The sequence below is a fragment of the Phasianus colchicus genome, chromosome 11 (genome assembly GCF_987193195.1).
Source record: "Phasianus colchicus chromosome 11, bPhaCol1.hap1.1, whole genome shotgun sequence".
In the NCBI taxonomy this organism is placed as follows: domain Eukaryota; kingdom Metazoa; phylum Chordata; class Aves; order Galliformes; family Phasianidae; genus Phasianus; species Phasianus colchicus.
In genome coordinates, this window is record NC_143446.1 from 13,196,892 (window position 1) to 13,221,021 (window position 24,130).

The 24,130-nt window shown below is 39.1% G+C and overlaps 1 protein-coding gene across 13 annotated transcripts in view; it reads right to left on the bottom strand.

The window, feature by feature from the left end:
* FHIT (fragile histidine triad diadenosine triphosphatase) overlaps positions 1-24,130 on the bottom strand; it is a 511,778-nt gene that overhangs the window by 127,172 nt on the left and 360,476 nt on the right. For all 13 annotated transcript variants that reach the window (XM_090148332.1, XM_090148329.1, XM_090148337.1 and 10 more), the window contains 2 exons: positions 3,657-3,802; positions 2,956-2,985 (listed from right to left, as the gene is read on the bottom strand). In XM_090148332.1, coding sequence (XP_090004458.1) covers positions 2,956-2,985; positions 3,657-3,802 — 176 coding nt within the window. The remainder of the gene's footprint in view (positions 1-2,955; positions 2,986-3,656; positions 3,803-24,130) is intronic.

Consider the following 24,130-nt stretch of genomic DNA (forward strand, 5'->3'; position numbering starts at 1 on the left):
CAAATCTGTGAGCACCTTCAGAGAGAGCCATCTGTCCCTGCCATAAATAGGTGATGGGGTTAGACTGCGTGCAATCCTTGGCAGCTGTGGAAAAGATCACAAAACAATACTTTGTATTTCTTTATGGTCTGAAACCTGCAATGTGATTCCTTAGCAAATGTATCCTTTCCAATTGCAAAAGCCTGAGAAAAGAGCCATCTACACTTCCAAAGTAATGGTGAGCTGAAGATCAGCCATAGCGTTTATTCCACAGACAAACACACAGATCTCATTAACGGGAGGATTTGGAAGGACCATGAGCTTTCCTGAAATACCATTCTGCAGGCTCAGATATCTTAAATTCAAAGGCAGATGGTATCTACGAAGAAAGGAGCACAACAATTGCAGAGCTACCTGTTAGAAGATGAACAGGTTCCATTTAGATAACTAGTTAGGTTGCAGTACAGGCACCACTGAAGTATCTGACATTGCAGTACGTCTGTCTGAAAGCTGCACACACCAGCAGGTTTCACACTATCACAATGAAGATCTAACACTGGCAAACAATATCTTACTGTTGATTCTATTCCAAAAATCACACTGAAAAGTAATCTCCTTTAAACCTGGTGCACAGACATATAATTTCAGGCATCTCCATAGCAAAGAAAGACCTGAGATGTACTCAAACTGAGGTCCAACCATACCTCCTTGATGAAAAAGAATTTCTTAATCTTTTTCAGATAAACTTTCTCAGTCAGCTTTTGTTTTCTGCTGAGCTGATAGCTCATTCCATTTTGTAGTGGAGTTTTGCAGCTATCAGTTTAACAGTCTGTACTCTTTTTATTTCCTGTAATTCAATTCCTGAGGAACACATGCAGCAGCCCACATTTATACAGGTATATGGAATTATACAAAACACAAATAGAAAAGACTCTTGAAGCCATCTGGTATGTGCCTCCATTCAAAGCTAGATCAGCTATACCTAATTAGCTCCTGACACATGCTTGCCTACCCTATTGAAACAGAGCTCCACAAACTCCCTTGGATACTTATTCTGATGCTTTGCTATTCTTACTATTAGAATGTTTTTCTAATATTAAGTCTGTTCCAGAAATTTTAATTACAAGTTCCCTTAGAGAAAACAGGATAACAGTGAAGAAAAAAACACATTCATAAACACATGACACACTGAATTCAGAGTTCATAAATTACTCGTAGATCATATAGGTGTTTTTTCAAACTTCTTGATTCAAAGGAATTTAAGCAGAACCAGCTATTTATGTACCCTCCCTATTGTTCACTTTGTAGAAGATCTTGATCATAGTAATTTCTTCCCAATTCCAGTTTTGAAAGCTCTAAGTTTCTGAAGAAAATAGTTGTTGGCAGTTTCAGATGATAAACATCCTAAAGTGATGATGATAAATTACAGTGTTGCCCAATGATGCAGAAAAGTAGAGAAAAGCAAACTGTTAACCTCCGGTTTAGGAGCACACAGACTTTATTATGGAGTCTGGGGTACACAGCTGTAAGAGTGGGTCATTTTCATCTCACTGCTCATTAAAAGTGTGAGATGGAAGGGCTAAGGGTGGGTGCCATTTGCAGGGTACTGGATAGATTAATGCTCTTTGTCTCCAACATGAATACAGAATTATACAGAATTTCTTCCCCTTCTAAGACTTACAGAAACATCTGTTATTGTTCACAGTCACACAAGATGGGGATTTTTGCATCTGGTTTTGTTCATTCAGCAAATTTTCTCACATTTTAATATACTCATCTCCATAAACTCTTTTTTATGCAGGAAAAAATATTTGTCCAAGATAGTAAAAGAAATCCTGTGATCCATTTGCTAAAACACGTTGGTGGTTAATAATGAAACTTACTCAGGGAAGTATTTAAACCATGACATTTTCACCCATCAAAAAGCATTCCCAGTGAAACCCACCCAATATACTCTAAGCCATGACCTGAAGAATCTATTTTATTGCAGTACTGCAGTAAATTCTATTACACTCCTTTATCACTGCTCAGCTTCCCAAAGCTTGGGGATTTTCTAATTTCTTCTTTTTTTCTCCCTATCATCTCCCTGCTAAATATTCAAAGCAGACAACAAAAAGGCACAGGAAAAATAAGGCCAATGCAGCAAATTGAAAAGAAGTAAAATGTTTCTATATGCTATTTGGTTGTTAGAGTTATCTTAATCAACCCAAACAGCTTCTTGGAGCCATCTAATCTGATTTTACAAAGTACTAAACCATAGCCATATTTGACTTTCCTTTGATTCCAAATGTAAAAAATAGCCTTTATCTGATGTTTAGGCATACAATCTAACTACACATGCATTTGTATTATGAGGCAGTGAAACATGGCTGGAGAGCCATCTTGGATGTTATCTATGTTATTACTCAAGTAGAGAGTATAGTCATAAATCCTTTTCCCCTCCATCCCCCACCTTTTTTTCAGAAGTACACTTAAAATCTGTTTTTAAGCTTCACTGGCTCCATTACATTTGAACTTCTGTAACAAGAATGTGATATGAATATTTAGAGAGAGAGCACAGACAAAAAGTATATTTTCATAACATGGTTGAGTTTAACTGTTCCTATAATTAGCTACAATTCATTAGGCAATAAGAAGACAAACAAAGAGATGATGAACGGAAGGGCAATATTTTCCTCTATAAAACAAAGAAAAAACTTAAAAAGATGCCACTTTCTATGGCTTTCCTCATATAAATACACCCAGCAGTTTGGAAAAGATATTTTCATCACTGAAAAATTTAGTCTAGAAAAGAAAACCTGTAAACATCTTCCTGTGTAGTTTCAATAAAAAGCATTTACAGCCATTGCACACTTGGGATCTTTTGATCTCAAGATAACATAATGGTACTGCAATGGTCTGCAGATGACTAGCTTTGATTTTTTATTAGTTCTTATAATTGTCTGTTAATTTGTATTCTGCATAATAAGCACTCACCTTCACCGTTTGTCCAGCTTCAGGGCCATCCTGTAAGCAAAGGGAGAAGTCTCAGGTTAGAGGAACTAACAAGGATCACACAGGGATTCAGAAATATCACTCATTAATCATTTACATCCAATTTCACTATATGGTAATTTAGCATATTCTCCAGGGGACCCTTCCACCCAAAGTTTTCAGACTAGTGCCTTTCCACATCAGGCCACAGCAAATTGAGAAGCTGCATCTTGGACCACAAAAACCACAGTTGTTAATTTTCATGCTTTCAGATTGTATTTTTGAATAGCTAGCAATAGGTTTCTGATCCTCGTGAATATAAAATCAGATGTGTGAGAATTTAGTCAAAGCATGCTTTCTTAAAATCTTATTCTAATAAAACAGGCTTAGTCCCTGGAATGTTTTAAATAGAGCTCTTTTTTGGAGTACAAACCCAACACAAATCTGAAAGGTCTGAATTGATAACATATTTAGATGGCCACTTCTATATACCTGCATATGAACAGGGGCAAGCAGGAGAGCAGGAATTCCCTTTTTCCATCCCAAGCAGTGGGTCACCTTCTGTAGAAGATCAATCCTCTAACATTACCATGCTTCCCCTCCACCCACTCCCTTTAATTATTATTGTGCATGTATTGCCCCCTAAAGTTTTGAACTTTTTGAACTTTTGTCATGGGCTTAGGGAAGAAGTTTGGTTCACAAACCTGAATTGCGATGGTGAGTGAGGTGGCACAGAAGTGTTTCTCCACTGCACTGCCAACCCGTTGAGCTGTATGAAATAAATCAGCCACCTCCTCAGGGCACAGGTCACGGAAACGCTCCACCGGCCGCAGAGGGCAAACGAGAACATCTGAAGGTGGGATTGTCAAGGCACAAACACATATCTGAGTGGCCCAGCAGGATAAGTATCTCCCCCCCCAGTTTGTAACATGTTTCTGTTAACCTCTGAATTACACAAACTCCTCCTGCTCTGAGGGTTACAGCAATTAAAACACGTGGCTAAATACATTCAATCATATGATGCTTGGTTCAGAAGTTTCCTCAAGCCCCGCAGATGACTGAAACAAGGTTTATATGCCACTATTAACACACCTAAAGGAAAGCAAAATTTTCACAAGCTCAAACTTACAATTTTGAGCCAAAGAATTGTTGGAATTCAGCATCTTTGTACGTAAGATACATTTGTTTTTGTATTTAAAAATGGGTGAAATCCAAAGGATTTTAAGGTGGGTTTGGGTTTGTGACCTGAGACAGCAGTTTTACAGTGCTCTTCCACATTCACAATATGCATATTTAAAAATCTTGATCTAACACCTCTAAATTTTACGTATCTAAATGTGAAGAACCAACACTACGCTGATAATAGCAAGGAATCTAGGAAAAATTTCTTCTCAGGAAGAGTGGGGAGGCAGTGGCATATATTGCCCAGGGAGTGGTGGAGTCATCAATGCCAGAGCTGCTCAAGAACTGTGGAGATGTGGCTCTGAGGGATGTGGTCAGTGGGCATGATGGGGTTGGGTTTGGTTTAAGGGCCTTCATGGTCTTTTCCAACCTTAATGACTCCATGATTCTATAAATGCTCACCTGTCATAACTACTATATGATGTTAGAAACACAGTAAGATATTTCAGACTTTTCCCTGTTAGGCGCTATGTTCACAACACTGCAGGTACTTTGATTTCATCCTACCTTGGTAAGTTATTAAAAAGTGCTTCGTGATTCAGTGAAATGAAACTATAAAGTAAACAACAGAAAGCACACAGACGCTATTCACAGCCACCTGCCCTGCTGCGTTCACAGAAAGTAATAATTGCTACGGTTCCTCACTTGAAAGTCAGTTTTGTAACATTATTAATAGTGTCCAGAATTCTTCACAGAGCTTCAGTTGTGTAAATCAGACAAGAAAGCACTTGGGACTTGCTTCTAATTTCTGTTCCCTGCAGACAGGAATTTTTTTCTGATTTACAGTTTGTGTTTGTATTGTGTTCTTACAATCACCTTTAATGGCAATTGAACTCTCCTGACCAAAGGCAAGGAAAATTAACAACTTCTTGTTTTTTCAGTATTAAAACGAGTGCTCAAAGGACTATTTGAAGAAAATTAAGCTCCGTGCCATTGTATTACAGTAATATTTATTTTTACTGCATCTTAAAGCCTGCAGGTATTCAGGAACGTTCACCATGTTCCAAGAAACGCAACTAGGAGATGCTCTGTAGTTGTAACAGGTTCACACAGAGGTTACATTGACATGACTTAAGATGCCTCAAGAACCTCAGGAGACATTTGAAACAAAGAATGACTAACACATGCAAACGATGTTTTATTTCCACAAATGGAGAAATATGTTTGCATTCATCAAGCTTATCACTGGAATCTCAATTAAAATTCTGACTGGAGGGGGAAAGCAGACATTTTCTCGTTGCAAATTGCAAAGAAGTAGGGACAGGTTTTGATAATTTTTTAGAGTCCAGATGAGGACAGACAATCTTGTAAGAGATATTTGCTTAACTGGGAGCAGATTTTTGCAGCAAGCACCACAGCTAGCAGCTCTCTCTGCTCTCAACAGGAGAAGCCTGGCCTCAGCTGTGGACATTAATCTGCTTTGAGAACTTGGCCCTTCCTCACTCAGTACAACAGCAGCTATGCCACCACTACTCATTTCCTCTTTTTATAACTCATGATATTAAAATACTTTAAGGAAGGAGAAATACATATTTAGCAAACGTACTTAGTAATGAACCAATCTTGACTGGGGAAAGAAGTCTCATTTTGTGGATTTTTTTGTTTTAGGAGGTTGTTTCTCCTGGTGAGCTGCTGGGCATAATAGAGCTCCTGTAATTTATTTGTGCCTTCCCAGCTCACTGTACAAAGCATCTTCACAAAGGATGCTATTGGCTGAACTCAGGGCCCAAGGGAAGAGCTGGAAACTTGCTTGGCAGACCTGATTTCCATACCAGGAATAAAGGAATAGAAAAACTAATTAATTCTACTCATAAAAAGGAAATCCATGTCAACAGTAAAACAGGAAAAAGGACATTCGTTTAATCTGAGTTCATTTTTCAAAAGGAGAGAAGGGAAGCTTTTACCCTTAGGGCATCTGATACTTAAGTAGATAATTATCCTTCTTCTGCAGCACTGCTTTATTATCATGGGTCAACGAACCATTTATAAATGAAGAATTTCCCCTCACTTACCTCTAGCAAAACTGCTGCTTACATTAAGACAATTTCCTTTCCTCCTCCAGAATTCCTCACTCCCTCTCAGAGACCTGCTCACGCCTCACCAGCAATTGTTTGTTCTCTACCTGGCTCAGGGCCACAGGTATGAATTTTTTGCATTAATCATAGTTTCTACAGCCATATATTAACACTGGGCTACTTGTCACTGTGATGCATTGCAAAAACCAAGGGCTAAACACCCTTGTGAGAGCTCACTCCCAAAGCATGCAGTAAAGAGAGCACAAGCCATGTGAATTCTGTTGCTGACCAAGGCAAGACATCTGTTTTCTCTTCTTAATTCCATCACTAATCTGTTCTGTCATTTGTGCAAGTTGTCTATGTATCTCTCTCTCCTCCTCCACTCTTTATCTGCCTTATCTGCCCAGATAGCATTTGCCAGTTGGTGCGACGGATGTTTTCTTATGAGGCTCTCTGCTGATGTGGGGCTGTGATGCTCCCGCATTATCAAATGATGCTCCCATAAACCACGTCCTTCTGCAAAGAGGAGTTTCACTTCCTCCTTACATTACCAAGGCTCATTTACAACTCAAACTAGATTTAACCATATTTCTGTCTTTGAATGTGATAAATAATTCAAAGGCACAATCACACACTGGAGCATCGTTACTGAACTTTCCATCATTTCAAAATAATTCTACAAAGAATAATGATAGAAATTCTGAATCAGAGCTAAATTAACATGAGAATGTAATTAGGACAACATTCAAGTTATATTTAACTATGAATATATAAAAAGGCAAATGTTAGAATCATTTCATGGATTTGAGGTCATTAGGAAAACAACCATTCACTGCAACTTTGAGTCATAGATTTTAACTACAGTTTCCAGCACAGGGAGAGTTTATAACATTGTATCATGGTCAGATTTTAATCTAAATAAGCCTTCTATTCATCTCAAAAATTCTCCTAAATTTCAAATCAGATAAACTGTTCATTGCTTTCTGCAATTACCCTCTGCAAACACTGCTGTGAACTACCGAGATGCTTCAGGTGACTGTGTGTTCATGATGCGAGTGAGAGCGAATCCGTACCTCCGTGTACGAGTGATCACTCCTCCAGCAGCAGCAGCAGCTGCCATCCGAGATGCCTCAGGACATCCAGCTGCTGCTGCAGAACGACAGGAGCCTTCCCTATGCCCTGTGTTGCATCTGCCAGCCAGGGGGACGGGGCTTAGGGCATTGAAAATGGCAGCAGGTGCCTACGGTTGGGCAACAGCCTCCATCTCTACAGAGCAGCCCAGCAGGATGAGGGGCTGATTCCTGGCAGACACTGAAGGCAGCATTCTGCCTTTGGAGAGTTGGGACTTTATGTTTCCTTTCTCTAAAAACCATAATTAATAATTTCATGATTTCTCCATTCACTCTGAACTGCTACTGACTGATGAAGTTTCTATTTCTAAGCTTTGATGTGCACAGCTGTTATTTCCTTCAAATTCTCTGAGTCAGTCCACATCATTAGAGTGTGCGATTTAATATGTCAACTTCTCCATCCTAAGGAATGGAAAACCTTTATACCTCATTATAATTTGTGTATGTTCCTCTCTCTAGACCTCTCAGGAGTCTCTCAGCAGCCTTACTTTCTTGTCCCAATACCTAAATATGCATACACAAATCAATATGCACACCCTCTCGCACACTAAAAGCTTCATTAATGATTTATTAAACAATTAGGAATGCCAGTATTCTCCATAAACTGGCAATAGACAGGGCTAAAGCTCCAGCTGTATTAGTGGAAGTGTGGAATCATGAAGTAGCAGTAAAACAACAGTGGGTCAGACCCACTGCCCTCAAACCACTAACCTCAAATTGAGCTGAAATCCAAGGATGACCTGCAACCTCAACAAAACAGCTTGTCCTTACATACCAGGCACAGCAGCCCACTCCCCACATAACCTTGAGGAGACTGCTTAATGAAATAAAGCCTGAAAACCTCCTCCATAATTCAAATTAACAGCCTTTGCCTTTCTCCCAGTGTTTGTATAATTAAGATGGTAACCTGTTTGGAAAAGCTCAGACTCAAGGCCAAGAAAGCACAGTTCGACAAGTCTCTACACACCAGCAGAGCCAGGATGCTGAAACATGTCAGCTCTCAGCACTCAATGTCAAGGTTGCACACATTTCTGTAAATCTTTTTCACTATTTCATTGACTTCTTAGACCACAGTAACTGGAGCCCTTGGAGACTGGCATTCACAAGGATTTACTGCAATGGTACCTGGCTGGACACAGCCAGAGCTATGCTCAGTTTTGCCAAGCACAATTTCTCCATCCACTTCTATGCATTTATGGATACATTTGCATAGGAGACAATGGGTCTCTAATGAAAAGCAATCATTTGCTAACCACAAACAATGACTAAGTTGATCACACAGAGAAGGCTTCAGATTCTAGAAGAAATGTAAAACACATGGCCAACCATTTAAAGGCACTTTTCCTTTTCCTAGTAGACAGATTGGAGACCAAAACTCAAAGGCACAATAATCATTTCCATTGGCTCTATCTGAACAACAACTTTGAATTCCAAATTACTGCAATTCTGTATCTAAGGTCTAATCCAGACTCTATACTCCCTTTAGTGGGATTCTGGTAAGCCCCATAAAGACCCTCTGATAAATTTTCACACACAACTATGCAGTTATATACATTCTGTAGTTCTGAATCTTTGGGAAAGAGGTCTTTGACCTTATGGGTAAAAACAACAACAACAAAAAAGAACAATAAAAACAAACAAAACAACAAACAAAGAAACAACAAAAACAACAAAACACCAAAAAGGAAAACATAGGAGACTAAAACTTCTTTTATGTGAGAAGCTTTAGAACTAAACACAGCTTTTTCCTGGTTGTCTCTATTTCACTACATAGAAAACGTACTTTCAATTTAGACTTCTGTTTTCTGACTTCAATTTTCAAACAGAACAATTCAAAACTTCATAAAGGAAAAAAAAAAAAAATGAACTGCAAGTACAGACATTCTAATAATGGGAGTAAAGTCGGTTTCTTTCTTCTTTATTTTGAGGAGATGGTTAAAAACACTAAAAACTGACAAGTTTTCCTAACACAAGGATTTAGAAGAACAAAATACACGGAGAAAAAGGTAGAATGGCTAAAACTGAAAGCGTAGCTGCTTCTTTATGAATATACTGGGTATGGCCAAGGCTGTTAGCTTTCTAAACCATTTGCTACAAAGGATTTTAAGTTAGGAAGATGATTTTCAACGTGGTCAGGAATTCACAGATGGTACTGAGATAAAAATACTATTGTTGTACTGGAAACCTTAAAAAGGTTTCAAAAAATAAAAGTTTTCCCTCTAATAACAGCAGAAGACTCAAAAATATCAAAAACTCTCAGATATTTTAAAGATGAAAAGTAGGAAAAATATTCAAGTTAACTCAAATGTTTTGAAAACTTAAAACATTTCAAATCATCTTAAAACTCTTATAATTTTTCATTAATAATTTATGTTTGGAAAACTCATGAAAAATGATTTTATCATTAATATTTTGGCTTTGACTAATCAGTTTGCAATACAGACTGCAGCACCAAGGATACCATATCTTTCTAAGAGGAGAAAGCATTTGAGAGAGGAGCAGGAATTGTGCCCTTTGAGCATGGGACTGCTCAGCAGCCAGCCCAGACCTCCCCAGGGTGGGGAGACGGGACCTGCAAGTGGCTGCTGGGAGCTCAGGGGCGAGAAGACCCAGCTGGAAAAGACTGCAGCAAATGATTATTTATAACCATCTCATGCATCTGTATAAAATAACCCTTCTGCACATCCATAAGCAAGCTGATGGGAATGTTGAAATAATGGGCTGTGGGGAGCTGGGAGAGGGATTATTCTTTTCTTATGCTCTTTTACATGAATTTGCATCAAGTGCCCCAAGCACAGAGAATCATTCAGACGAAGCTTTGAGTATTAAAACTCACCACAACGTTGTCCCCAACATTCGACAGGGGACTGTAGGCAGGGGTATTGAATTCATCACTGCATCTTAGCACAAGTTTTCTTTGTTCAAAAACTCTAATTGCTAACAGAAACCAGTCCCACAGCTCAGGAAAAAAAAAATAAAAATACCAGGAGAGTGCATGACTAATAAAATTAATATAGCTGGAACACAACCGCTAGTCATTTGTCTTATTCTGCCCTGTCCTTGAACAATTTTGCACATTTTGAAAGCTACAGGAGCAATTCCTCTGCAAAGAAAACAATAATGGTTTCACAGACACTACACGTAGGAAGAGGGATGAAGGAAGAAAAGACAAGTGGAAAAGCACATTTATGTACACAATTACATACATACAAAAGCTGTATCAAAGTAGCATGAAAAAAGTCTTTAAAAAATGAACCAAATACACATTCTCCTGCATTAGGACAATAGCTCAATGCATCACTTCAGCCCCACTTAACCCACTGAATGTGCACAAGTAATGCAAGAACTGATGCAGGATAGTTCTTATTCAGCAAGACAGTGTGACTCACTTCTAGAAGGGAATCTGTAAAGGCTATGTGGATTAAAAGTGAGCACTTCATAACAGGAAAAGGTGAAGGAACACTTCAGCAGGCTTTATACACAGAACTGGATTTAAATATATTTTAGAAGGATGCTCTGGTAATGGTACATCACAGAAGTTGTCAGTTTGGGAGAAAACATATCTATAAACAACAAAGATGAATAAGGCCAAATAAAAATGAAATCAAATTACAATAAGAAATTATAAAATTGTTTCAGACTATTAAAACAACACACATTTTTCTGATCTGCTATGCCACTTCACCGCATTAATAAGAAAAAGTCATTAAGATAAGACAAATTATCTAAACACAACTGATTTTGATAAGGCAGCTCAGTACACATTTACATTAATACAGAAGGCCAGATTGAAGCAGTAAAACAGAGAATTAGTGGTTGCAGTGGAACAAAAAGTAATCAGTGTAAATCTCTGACACAGAGCTCTGTGCACCATGATAAGAGAACTGTTTTAAGACCACACTGCAGCTTTATGTAGGTTTGGGGTTTTGTTTTTGTTTTTACTCTGCCTGATCTTTTCACCCTACTGCAGATAGTTACAATAATTCACGTCAATAGAAGGAGTGCTAGTTGCAAGAAATTAACAGTAAGTATTATTTTACTTTCTGCAGTATAAGTCAGTATATCTTATTTAAATGCAGATGTCAGATAGCACACAAAGTACAAAGGACTGCTACTCAAAGCAGAGTGACTCCATGAGACAGAGGGCTGCAGCAGCGAAATGTGAGATTCTGAAGTGTTAACTTTTCATTTTAAACAAGCCTTTCAGGTATTTGATTTCCCTTTACATGCCTTTAGGGTATGTCAAGTAGGTCACAAAGAGCTCAGTTCTTCATAGTGAGTGGTATCTTACTGTAGGATTCCTCCCTTTCCGCTAGTGACTGACCCCAAGGGCAGCCTCGGGCAATAGCGGGTGCTGAAGTGGAACCACAGCAAGAACAGCAACAGGAGGTTGTGGCTCAGAAACATGCATCTGATCCAAGTTTCATTTGGTGCCAATTTATTGCAGAACTAAATTTGTAGTATGGGGAAACATAACCACATTCTAGAATCACATTAAGCACCTGATCTTTGAAGGTCCAAAAGCGATAACCAGTGGCCACACTGGGAAAGCAGAAGCCCAGTATGAAACCACTTCATCAGCAACTGCAACTGCTGAAACTCTCCTGTAATGACACACTATTGTACAACTCATAACAGATAATCACTATGTCTATCTTGCTCTTAGCTGATATACCCTGCTTCTAAATAAATGACAAAAGCACTCATATTAGACAGAGCTATCCATGCATGCCTATCATCTATAAATGTACAAGACAACTGGAAAAACAGCCACGGAATCATAGAATGGCCTGGGTTGAAAAAGACCATAATGATCATCTAGTTTCAACCCCAGTGCTATGTGCAGAGTTGCCAACCACTAGACCAGGCTGCCCAGAGACACATCCAGCATGGCCTTGAATGCCTCCAGGAAATGGGGCATCCACAACATCCTTGGGCAACCTGTTCCAGTGGCACCACTTACACATACTCTTTGCAATGTTGCACTAAGTCTATGCTGAATAGCATGCAGAAAAACATGCTTCTGGTAGCACATGCCAGACCAACAGTACCTTCATTTCATAGCCAGTGAAGCATCAGCTGGAGGAATGCAGTACAAGATCAATTACTGGAGTACCACTGGGGACAAAGAATAGGCTTGGATAATCAAGGATTCAAATAATGAAGGTAATTTTGAATGTAATTGATAGATAATGAGGAACATGAATAACAGGGAGTTTTGGAAAACTGAATTTGGATAATTCAGACTATCTTACAGTAAATGTATTCCTCAAAGAATATTGTGATGTATGCTGGGATTTTCAAAGTTTTTGAAAGAATAAGACAACTGATTCCCATTAATTTCTCAGAAGTGGTTTTCTACCTAGTTCTGTTGAGGAGTTCACAAAACAGCTCGAATTAAAGTCCATGGAGAATTGTTTGTCTTCCTAAACTGAAAGCTCTCATGGCTCTCTTACAGGCAATGTTTTTGATATTGCTATAGAGCAATAGGATGGGCTATGCTGTTTCAGATAATTCCAGGAGATCAGAATAAGCTTAAAATACAAAGGAGAGAAACAAACTTCAAACAAAGAAACAAAGTTTTCTATGTCTTTTGCAAGAACGTCTTAGCATTCAGAACATCAGCACCTGCAGAAACATTCTGAAAAAACAAGAGACCTTTCTATCAGCTTTATGAAAGAGTTGTTTAGCGCACTTGCAAGTCAGAAAGGCAATCCATTGTCTTTGCAAGATTGTGTGTTCATCTTTGCTACTGCACCTAAATACAACTCTGCCAGTGCCCTTCAATCAGTTCCTTTGAATGCTAAAAATTACTTAGTCCACAATAAGGAACCTAGATGAATATCTTTTTCACACAGGCTATCATGCAGTTGAAATGGGCATAACAGAGAAACAACTCTGCAAGTGGAAGGGTCTATTATTGTTTTGCGAAGGTTACTACTGCTTTGTTGTTTAGAAGAACCTACGGAAAATAGTGTTATTGTCATCCCAAGGAGTTTCACATTATTCACCAGTGAAGCGCAGGAGCATGTACACACTCCCCCATACTTTCAGGAGACAGAAGGTCACCCTTAGATATGTTAACAGTTGGGAAACATAGAAATGGTAAATAAGGAAAATTAAATTAGGGTCTGGTGGAGATATTTCAAAATAAAGAGCATTATGACAATAGCCTCTTCTGCAGTTTATATATGTGAGGGTTACAACAGCTAGTGATGCAAAGTAGGGAATCAGCTTTCACTCTGCTGTAGTAAAGGGAAAGGTGGGGTGAAAATATCAAAGACCCAAGTATCAAAGACTTGAGATTCAGAGGAAGTCCATCACTGAAAGAAATTATTTTAAGGCACAAACCCTTAGCTGCTTAATTTTGACAATTTATTTCATATCTACTTGATATGAACACAAAAAGCTTGATATCTACAAGAATGTTCACAAAAAGTGCATTTGTAAGAGCAAAATGCTCCCAAAGACACAATTTCCCTCACCTGCCAGAAGAGTCAGTTTTGGATGTCATACTTTAAAGCTGAGAAAATGTAAAACAGATGTAGAGTGTGCAAAACACTCCTTTTAAATACAACATAAAACTCAAGCAGAGATGGTAAAGCACCCGAGATGATGAATGCTACAAGAGAGGAGGGAACCAGATAGGAGTTTTCCCCCTTGGTTTTCACTCACATAATAAACCCTCTTTGATAAGGACAACAGAACCCTGCGTCATGATAGCCTCAGTAGATGCTTTTCTTGTTAATGCTCATTGTTCCCAGCTCAGAGCATCATAGCTAAGCATTTCAGCATGCACGGTACATAAATTCATACCCTCATTCAGGACTCCTGCAATATTCAAGCACATGAGAATCAGGAAGACAAAGTAGCAGTTTAACTCTGAATAACCTTATTTTGTGTGAGTGTCATCTGAAACCATTACTTTAATGTGATTATCTGTTTTTATTATTTCCTTTCTGTGGACTTGGAATAAAGACACAACTGAGACTCTCTCAGACACGGTCGTTGGCACCATTACAGTCTTTCTACTGTCATCAACAGAGATCTGATCTGTAAATCAAGTTAGACTGTGAGGGCTACCAAAGAGCAAGCCCTCTTTATCACATCATTACACAGCAAAGCTACCAATTCTTCTGGCTCACTCAGAAAAACAGACTGTTTTAGTTCCTTTACATAACCAGAGCAGTTCTTAATGCACAGATTATTGACTTAGTGGGGTTTTATCATGTCCCAGAGTACCAGGGGATTCCTTAATCCAGGCCTTCTTTGCATGATCTATTTTCATGGCTCTTTTTATTGTCACGGTCTGTCATTATAATGATTTGCAAATCCAGAACCAGAGCATGCTTAGCTCAAAGAAGAGAGGGGGAGAGGACATGTCCTCCCTCCTACCTGCCTTCTCACACAAGCACTGAACCCCATCAGATGCAGCATGACAAAAATTCCTGCAAGGCTGAGTGTCACAATACTTACAAGGGGAAATCCTGTATGTCTTGTAGCAGTGAGATCAATGCAAAATCAACTGAAAAAGGGATATGAAAAGCTGCTTGCAGAGGTAAGATGTCCTGTGTCTCTCCCTGGGGGTCTCTACACAGTAAAGAGACCAGAGCCTGCTCTCCTCCCTCCCAATCCCTGCTCCTCTCCAATCTATCCAGCCCCACTTGTGTAGGCTCAAATGGAAACTCTGTGATCCCCCACTCTGAACAAAGCTCTCCATGAGTCTGCAAGGACAGGGTTCAATGTTACCAGGTGCTTTATGCCAAGGTCCTTCAATGCAAGTCCCTGATCTATGGCCCTTATACCTCTATATCTCACCTCATCCTCTTTAATGAGTATTTCCTCTGCTAGTGTTGGAAACAATGTGGGATCACAGGCCCAGAAATCTCACCAACAACAAGGCGTGCAAATGTATCAACTGCAAGTCTACATACCCACCAAGATCTGGGCTCTGATCTATGCTTTGGACCTCTCCATGTTACCATAATACAAGTTGATCATAACAATATGTTAGAAGCATATGTTCCTAGCAGACAGTTCCTTGAAGTGAAGAAAACACAGTTTAAATCTGACATCTTATCAATGTTCAAAAAAAAAAAAAAAGAAAAAAAAAAGAAAAAGAAAAAACAACAAAGGAAGATGACAGTGCTCCAACCTGATCCTGGGTGCGATGGAGAAAAACAGTGTTGAATTTGGTATCATGGACTTTGTTTCAGCAAATACATTTTATAATCTAAGTGTTTCTTTCTTAAATTAGAAGCACACAGAGTTTCATGGGGGTTTATGATCACCATCAAAGGGGTCTTGCTGAGAAAAGTGGATGTCTTTCTCTTTCCAAAGGTCACAAAGTAGCTATCCCATATCTAGGGGCTTAAAGAGCAGGAACATTTGGTACTCCTCCACATGAAAGCATCTCCTGTGTCATTTGTTCAGCTTCCTCTTGTTAAGCTGCTGGATGTGAATCACCCAGTGACCTTGCCACATGGCAGGGATGGCTGCAGATACTGCTACAAAATGATCTTATAAAAGCCAGGCACATGCAGGTTGCTCTGGAAATGAAACACGCCATCTCTGCAGCATTCTCTTGAATTTGCCTGCCTCCAATTCACTTGCAATCCTTTGCCAGTACTTGCCACTGGTATGAAAAACACTTGCAAATCATTTTCTCTCAGCTTTGTGTGATTGTCTTAGGCTTCTCATCAGGCCAGTCAGAAACTGGTGGCAGAATCATTCCAGGCTGCATATCACTGATACAGAGTGGAAGGCACAAGAGATGCATAAGTGGAAGCAGCAAACTAACAGCAGTATAACTAAGAAAGGCAGGGGGAAAAAAAAAAAAAAAAGCAAAACCCCCCCTGCTTTTTGGTTGTTTATAGAAACTTCAAAGTTCTCCTTAGTTATAAATCATTTTGAGCTACCAGCCAGCCAAAGGATGCTTGTGCTTTTGAAGGTGAAAGCTTGAAGATCAGACCACGGGTGATAAAAAGAACGTTGGTTCCACTACAGACAAAGTCAATTGCAGAGGAGATAAAATGGTGTCCAAGAATACAATAGATCAGGCTGAGATGTTTCCACAACTAGCCATCAAGAGATAAAAGTGTGCCTATCTGAAGGATTTTCAGTCAGAGAATATTAAACTCTTTTAAGCCAGATTTCCCATTAAAAAAAAAAAAAAAAAAGATAAAATAAAATTTCTATTTTACTTTCCCTTTCTTAAGACATTTGATTAGTATGGAAAGTTATTGAGTAAAAAACCTAACATTTTGAAACAAATTTTAAAAAATCTTAAACCAATAGCGAATGATTCAAAACAAAAGCCTTGCAGTCATGATGCCAGACCCAATTATGTTTGTACAACTTACTCATAAGTGCAGGATAAGCAAAATTACTGAAAGAGAAAAGAAGCCAAAAAACTGTAAGAGGGAATTGGAATTATTCTGTAGCAAAACACACTCAGGATGTTCTCAGAAGAGGAACCAAAAGGCAATTTAATGTTGTTTCAATCTCTTCTCTTCCAGAAGAAGCTCATCAGACTGAGTATGAAAACAAAGAACTGGCTCATAAAACTTTCAGACAAACTATGTTTAGAAAGCATAAAAAAAATAAAAAAAAACCCCAGACTTTTCCTGGAAGAAAGTGATTTGTATGCAAATATATCCCAACATTTGTCACCAAACCTAGAGGATTTTGAAGTGAGAGAAGTTTCTGAATATAAAGTTTATCACTGCTTTGATGAAATGAGATGCCAGCTGTGAGACTGCTGCTGTCTCCTTTAATACCAATTAAAAGGATGGAAGATGGAGCTCCAGCCTACGCTCAGAGGAAGAGAGCTGACACTGCACGTGTAGCACAACTTTGACACCTAAACCTCCCATGGCAGCTGCTAAGACATCCAGAGGCCTAAATTTGAAAGTAAAACACCAGCCTTTCTGGCAACCTTCATGACCTAAAGTATTACAAAATGCATGAAACACTTACATATTACTTAGAATAATTTAATGTTTTCCAATGAAAGGAACGCAGAGCCAACGTTTGAATAAAATAAGCAGCACGCTCTGCTGCAGAAAAAGGATGGTCAAATTTGTATAGTTTTACATGTTTTAAACCTTCTTTCAGGTTGTTCAAGAGTGTGTTTGCCTTTGGGCCTCTTGGTCTTTTTCACTGGAACCTTCCAGTCAGCAAGGCCCAGGTAGAGAAGCACCACCTGGAACTGCCCCAGCAGCCAGGCCTTGCTCCCCACGCCGCATGGCTGAGTTTCCAGCACCGTTGAAGGTCAAAACAGGAGCAGAACTTGAAGCCATGGGGCCCACCCAAAGGATGCCTTGTCAGCAGCTCTGCCTTTTTCAGGTCTTAGACATGGAAACATTCAATTACCTCTCTGTTCCTCTTAATTACACAAAATGCATTTTTAATCCCAAAACAATGAAACCCTATAAATAGGACCCTCCTCCTCTCCCACTCATTTTGACCTCAACAAGTACTGGAGAAGGCAGAAGAATTCCTCAGACTACAAAGCTCTCCACTCTTCTAGATGCTATCACCATTGCTCTGCAATAGTCAATTGCTAATTGATTTCCTTTAAACTTGTGTAAGCTATAGATATATAGACGTGTACGTGCATTGAAACACAAAGCATGCTTCCTTGTTCAGAACTCAGATATCAAAACATCTACAATCTCCCAAGTGCACTGTAGGACAACCTACAGGACAAAAGTAATTCACTTTTAACAAAGCAGGAGATCGCTGTGAGTGCCCATCCTTGGAGGTGCTCAAGTCTACAGATGGGGTTGGAGCCCCGTGAACTTTAAGGTGCCTTCCAAACCTGAGTCATTCTATGATTCTCTGATTACTGGAAAAGTGAATATCTCCTTAAAATACTGTTTTAAAAATTATTTTTCTACCTTGACACCTGTAGTCACAAAACAATTGCGCTTTAGGGACGGTATTTCCAAAACTGCCACAGATACATCAAAAAAACTTCCAAAACCAGAGAACTCTCTCTGGGTTGCACGTCTTCATGTCCATACCTACTTCCAGTTTGCAGGCTTTAAAGATTTTCCAGAAACATGAGTCCCAAAAGGTGAAGTTTAAGTTCATTAAATGACATTTTGAATACATCACAGAACAAAACGCTCCCACAACTGCAAGCACAACGCAGAAGAATAAATCTGCACATAACAGCAAGGAAAGTATTGCAGGAGCTGATGTCAGGAAAATGGTTTTACCTTGATTCATTCTCCTCAAGCAGAAGGCTCTCACAAGCTGTTTTTCCAAAGCAGAGCTTAATGTGAATGAGCCAGCTGGACAGCTGGGGTGTTGGCAGCACCCTTCTCCCACAGTGCAGCTATGCAGGTGACAGCGTGTCTGGATCACTCATCCTGCCTTTGGCACATGCAAACAGAACACCAAGTATGGCTACGTGCTACCTTATATATATTTAACCAAAGAAGTAAATGTCTGCATGGATCCAAGTCCCTCTACAGATGAAACAGGATTTGAAGCCAAATTTCTTTGGCATGGGGCACACAAATCTCCTCCGATAGCTTAAGGAGACCCTGACTGAGGGCAAGAGATGCGCACTAATTCTGTTTGCTTTGCAAACAAATCTGCTGAAAGCAGAAGCGGTGCTGGTATTTCAGCTTTGTAACATTGTTTTACAATTCAGAAATGCTAACCCTTGACATTAAAAAACAGCAAAAAAGTTCTGCAATAGTAAGATACCAACTTTATTCTTTTACCTAAAAGAATGCTTAAAAGAAAACAACAAAAAGCAGAGAAGAATGAACCTCGGATTCCATCCATCCCTGCTCCATATACTCTCTGGACTGCATACAATAAGGAATAGATTATTATTTAATATTTTTGCCTTACATAATTTAGTAGAGCACTGGGTGTTGCATAACCTTTTAACCCCTGCATTTTTTCACTCTCAATTTCCAAAAAAAACCTGGTGACTTTTCTCTAAGGAAATCAGGTATACAAGATAACAAATCGAGTAGCATTTCATCACCACATAATAAAAATTCATAAGGAATTCTTTACAAACAAGAAAAAATCCCAGCAGAAGAAAATCACTAGAGCTATAGTTTCAAGAGAGAGCAATGGAGAAGGTCTCCTTGGAGCACAGTCCCTCGCTCAGATGGGAAATGAAGGGTGTCTCTTGCTTCTTTTACAGATGCAGTTTGGAAGACACACAAAAAAAGCAGTTGTAACACCATGTCAGGCAATGTAAATATGCAGGTAGGTGTCCAATTACTTCAGCTTTAAAGATTGGTGCAGTATATCACTGTTTAAGCAGACAGGGCACACACAGATTTTGATATGTATGCTTGATGTATTTACCTTTGAAATCTGGCGCTGTTGGCGACTGTTGTTATTCAACCAAAGTGTACGTATGCAAAAGCTAGATCATTTTCATCATGCTGTGCAGTGTATAGCTGCGCCTTTCAGACTAAATATCTATACTGCTGAAGAAAATACCCTTTTTCCTTTGAAGTAGAGGAGTACAAACCTCAAAGGCTCATTTCTTTGCAGTGACTAAGGCCCTAATGAGCATAAGCTAACCAACACACTATTACAGCAACACCAGCCCCAGAGCTAAATGCAAATATACCCAAGATAGATCTTTGTCAATACATCTCACAGCACAAATCCACACTGCAGAGAATAAAGTTGGTATAAACCATGTTTTCATATATTACTTCATACTGAAAGAAATATTGGTGACCTTATCCAGCATGACTGTTATAACAGTAATAAAACTGAATCTTGGAAGATTACACTTTTGGTCAAAGTAGTAAAATGTGACCTTACTCTATTCAACACTGACATTTATTATATTAATTCAGACACAAAAACTGCATTAAAATGATGTTAAGTGTCTGGCTTTCAAGCATAATACCTAAGAAATTCGATCTGCAAATAAGATTTCTTAACTAACTCCATTTTGCATTCCATCACTGCAACATATGTGGCACAAAATTCTTAGGATTGCCCATAGGATCTGCAATTTAATAGTTGGGACCCCATAAATTAAAAAACATCTGCCTCAGCCAAAGGGATCACGGCATGGGTGGCACAACGTGCAGCGTTCATATATGATGATCTCAACATAGAAATGAAAAAACACAAAAAACCCAACTAGAATCAGGAGCTCATCATTACTTGTCAATCAGGCAGCAATAAAGAGAGCCAAATGCAAAACACCGACCACTAGACTGCAACAAGAATTCTTTTTTTTTTTACAGCGATTTTTAATATTGCAGCAGGACATCCATTTCAAACAGAAAAAAAATCCAAGTCTCAGATCAGCGAGGAAGATGGAGGATTCTGCAGTCCCACATACTCTGACCTCCCACTGATTCCACTAAAAATACAGGATGTACAGAGAGAGCAGCATATCAGAACAGAGATGTGCACTGCAGATCTCAGAGCAGAATGAGGTCTGAAGCTATTTCGGGATATACCAAAAGTTGAAAAGTAGAGCTATCTGGCATTCCTTTTTATTTTTCTTCTCTAGTCAGTGTTCATTCATGGGCAAATATTGCTTTTCTAAAAAATAAAATATAATAAAAGATTTGTAAGGGTTACAAGACAATTCCTGGTTTAAAACACGCATACATAAATTATAAAAGGACTCCAGAGTCTGAGCAATCTTAGAGCAGGCAGCAGTTCGGGGATTAGAGCATTCATTTGGAGTGTGGTAGTTCTGCACAGACACCTCTCTCCTTTTTGGAGTACTCTGACTGCTCTGTGCTCGATTACATGCTCACAAGGATTTTTAATGAGAAATTCAACATACACTTCAGGAACACCAAGTAGAAGAACATCAACTTCTGTTGTTTTTGTGTTTGTTTTTTTTTTTCCCTCCCAGAACAGAGCTCTTATTTTCTGGCCAGTCTAAATTTCTAAGTGAGTCTAATAATAGCCATTCTGAGAACTAAATGAGATCGCCAATGCTTCTCTGTTGCAAACTTCTGTTTTAAATTTCAACCGGAAAGAAAATTAGAAAAAAGTTGGATTTTTCCAATCAAGTTGCATAATCTGTCGAGAACAATGATTTGTGCCTGGCAATTGCTGATGCACATTTTTAGCAGTGCTAAGCAACATCAGCATGGTGAAGAGAGCAGAAAAACTCCTCCATGTGGGCCAGACACAATAAAATAAAGCTGTAAAAGAAAAAAAAATAACACAACAACAGGGGTCTGTCATCAAGGTGGCAGGCAACTTCATGTATTTCATTCCAGTAACCTGGACTTTAGTTTTTTTTGGCTCTGACTGACAGAACTGTAGCTCCCCTGCGGTACAGGGGACATCACATTTTAAAGGCAGCTCCACTCCAAGACGTCTTTTGGGTAGGTGCACCAGCCCGTATGGCTCTGCTAGAGAATCCCTTCAATGTATCTGTGCAGAAGCTGTTGTCCCAGCGATGGGCTGACAGCACAGACACCTCTGTTTGGTTCCCTTCCCCTCTCAGAGGTGCAACCACATCAGGCTTTTCTGAAATTTCCTTTTTCCTATTTTTCAGCCATTTTCTCCTAATCCACCTACGTTCACACCTCATCTCCATGTAACTACTGCACAGCACCTGGATGTAAAAGCCTTTCTTTGCTCTTTACCTCTTCTACTATATTATTTCCATCCCACTATGATCCATCTCCTCTGATTTAAAAGAGGACAGAAATATGACTAGTAAGGCATATTATGAACTACAGTGTTTCACAAAAAATCTGCCAACCCCTCCATGGCCAAACTAATTATAACTGCACTCTCTCCAGCTTGATGAAGCTAAATGGAGACATACAAACTCACTTTGAAAATAGAAAAACATGCAAGTGAAAAATGTGCACATGGAGAAATATGCATAGAGCATCAAGGCTTCGGGAGAAGCAGTTTATAGACCCAGTTACTACTACATGCATTTTAAATTTGAATGTCTCCTCAGTATTCATGAAGTGTACCACAGTTCAATAGTTGTTTTCATGAGTTGTGCCTTCATTAGGTGAACAACATTAAACACCTGGGATACTGTTCAAACTAGTCCTAAGGGGCAAATTTTCATGACAAATGAGTTGAGATAAATTTTACAACTGAAAAAAAAAATCTCAATTTTGCAATGGTAAATTTACTACTTGTTTCAAAGAAATAAAATAAAGCAACAAAGACACGAAGTTAATATTAATATGACTGCTACAAAATCCCCACAGAACAGCTTTCAGTTGGCTATGCAAATAAGAACATATTTAAATACCAGAAGGAGAGTAAATATTTATCAACACGTGCTTCTTCCCTTCAGGTTAATGGGGTTAATTCCCCACCATCTTTGTAAATGTTGGTATGTTCATTATCACGATGACATCTTATGCCTTTGTGCCTCTTGAAGACTCTTTAAATCTGCTTTCTTTTTCCTAAAGCTTGTCGCATGTCTGTTTCAATTCTTACTTGGGTAGGTAACATCTCCCATGAAGAATGAATGTTCATTTTCAGCTACCCTCGCCCTTGCTGGGAGCCTCCCCAGTTCAGTGCCCAGTGAGAAGTGCCTCAGCGCAAGCATGGCCCTCTGGCTTACTCAGCCACAGGTGTTTTCCCCACCCAGAGCTTTGGGAAGGAAAGAGGAAACTACCTGTGGGGAAGTTATTTTATCTTACATGCTTGCCCTGACATCCTCCAGCTCTGCCCATCCACATTGCACATGTGGGAAAGGCTCATTCATGACATCAGGAAGAAAAAATGTTTGGCACCTGGAGTTTTCTACTCTGCACTCACTACTGGCCCTGACCAAGTGGCTATTAGCTGTGATAGCTTACTAAATTGTAAGAAGATTTGAAATAATTGAAATAAGACTGGAAGCTTGTTGGCTCAGAACTTGCTATCAGCCTGGTATCAATGACTGCTGTACATTCTGTCTTGGCCAAGGCCAGTCTTTTTCAGCTGATTCCATACAACTCAGGCAGTACAACAATCTCAATCTCATGCCCTGCAGAGAAATACTGACACTTTCACCTAGACTGAGAATTGATGCTCATGTGGATACAGAGATGGACCGACACCTCCACTCTGTTCAGAAACCAAGGCCATGGAGATACAGGGTGGAGAGGAAGATGGGGCAGGAGGTATATACCAGCTACTTCTTACACTGCCAGAAGCACTGCAAGAAAATTCAGTTTGCAGTCTGCATACTTGGCGTCTTCTCAGCAGCACAGTTGCAAATTTAGAAAACAGCTGTATTTTGAGATAATTTTAATTATGATTCCTATTTCAATAGCTAGCCTTCTAGTAACTGTTGTTACCTCTTTCAATGACACCATCCCAGTTAGATAACACTGTCTAGCTGAGTAATGTATTTACATGCCTAAATACGTATAGTGTGATAAAAACTCTCAAGACACTTTCTTCTCTCTTTGTTTTTGTGGCTTCTTATACCCTAAAAAATCCTTTACTCAGGAGGCCCTCAAGCTCTCTTCCAAGCAGCCACTGAGCTTTACATATTTAATAAAATAAAAATTAAAGCAATGAATATTAGAAATATCCATCTTACTCGATTAGCTACTCCATGGTGGACTGTAACCCTTTGAATGTGGTTGGCTAATCCCATTAGCTTGTCAAGCAATTTTCTCTACAGCTTCTAAAAGGACAGAGCTCACTAGAAAATACATTTAGAACCATGCACACCCTTTAGATTAGATTAAGCTGCCTATACAACTCCTAAGTATTTCCTTAAGGTTTAAGACCTATAGACTAATCCCCATATTTTCACAATTCAGTGGGTATGTGCCGTTCCTAAAAATTATTACAGGGCTGTTTTCACTCAAACAGTGATCCTCCTCCAAAGTATTGATTATCATGGAATTA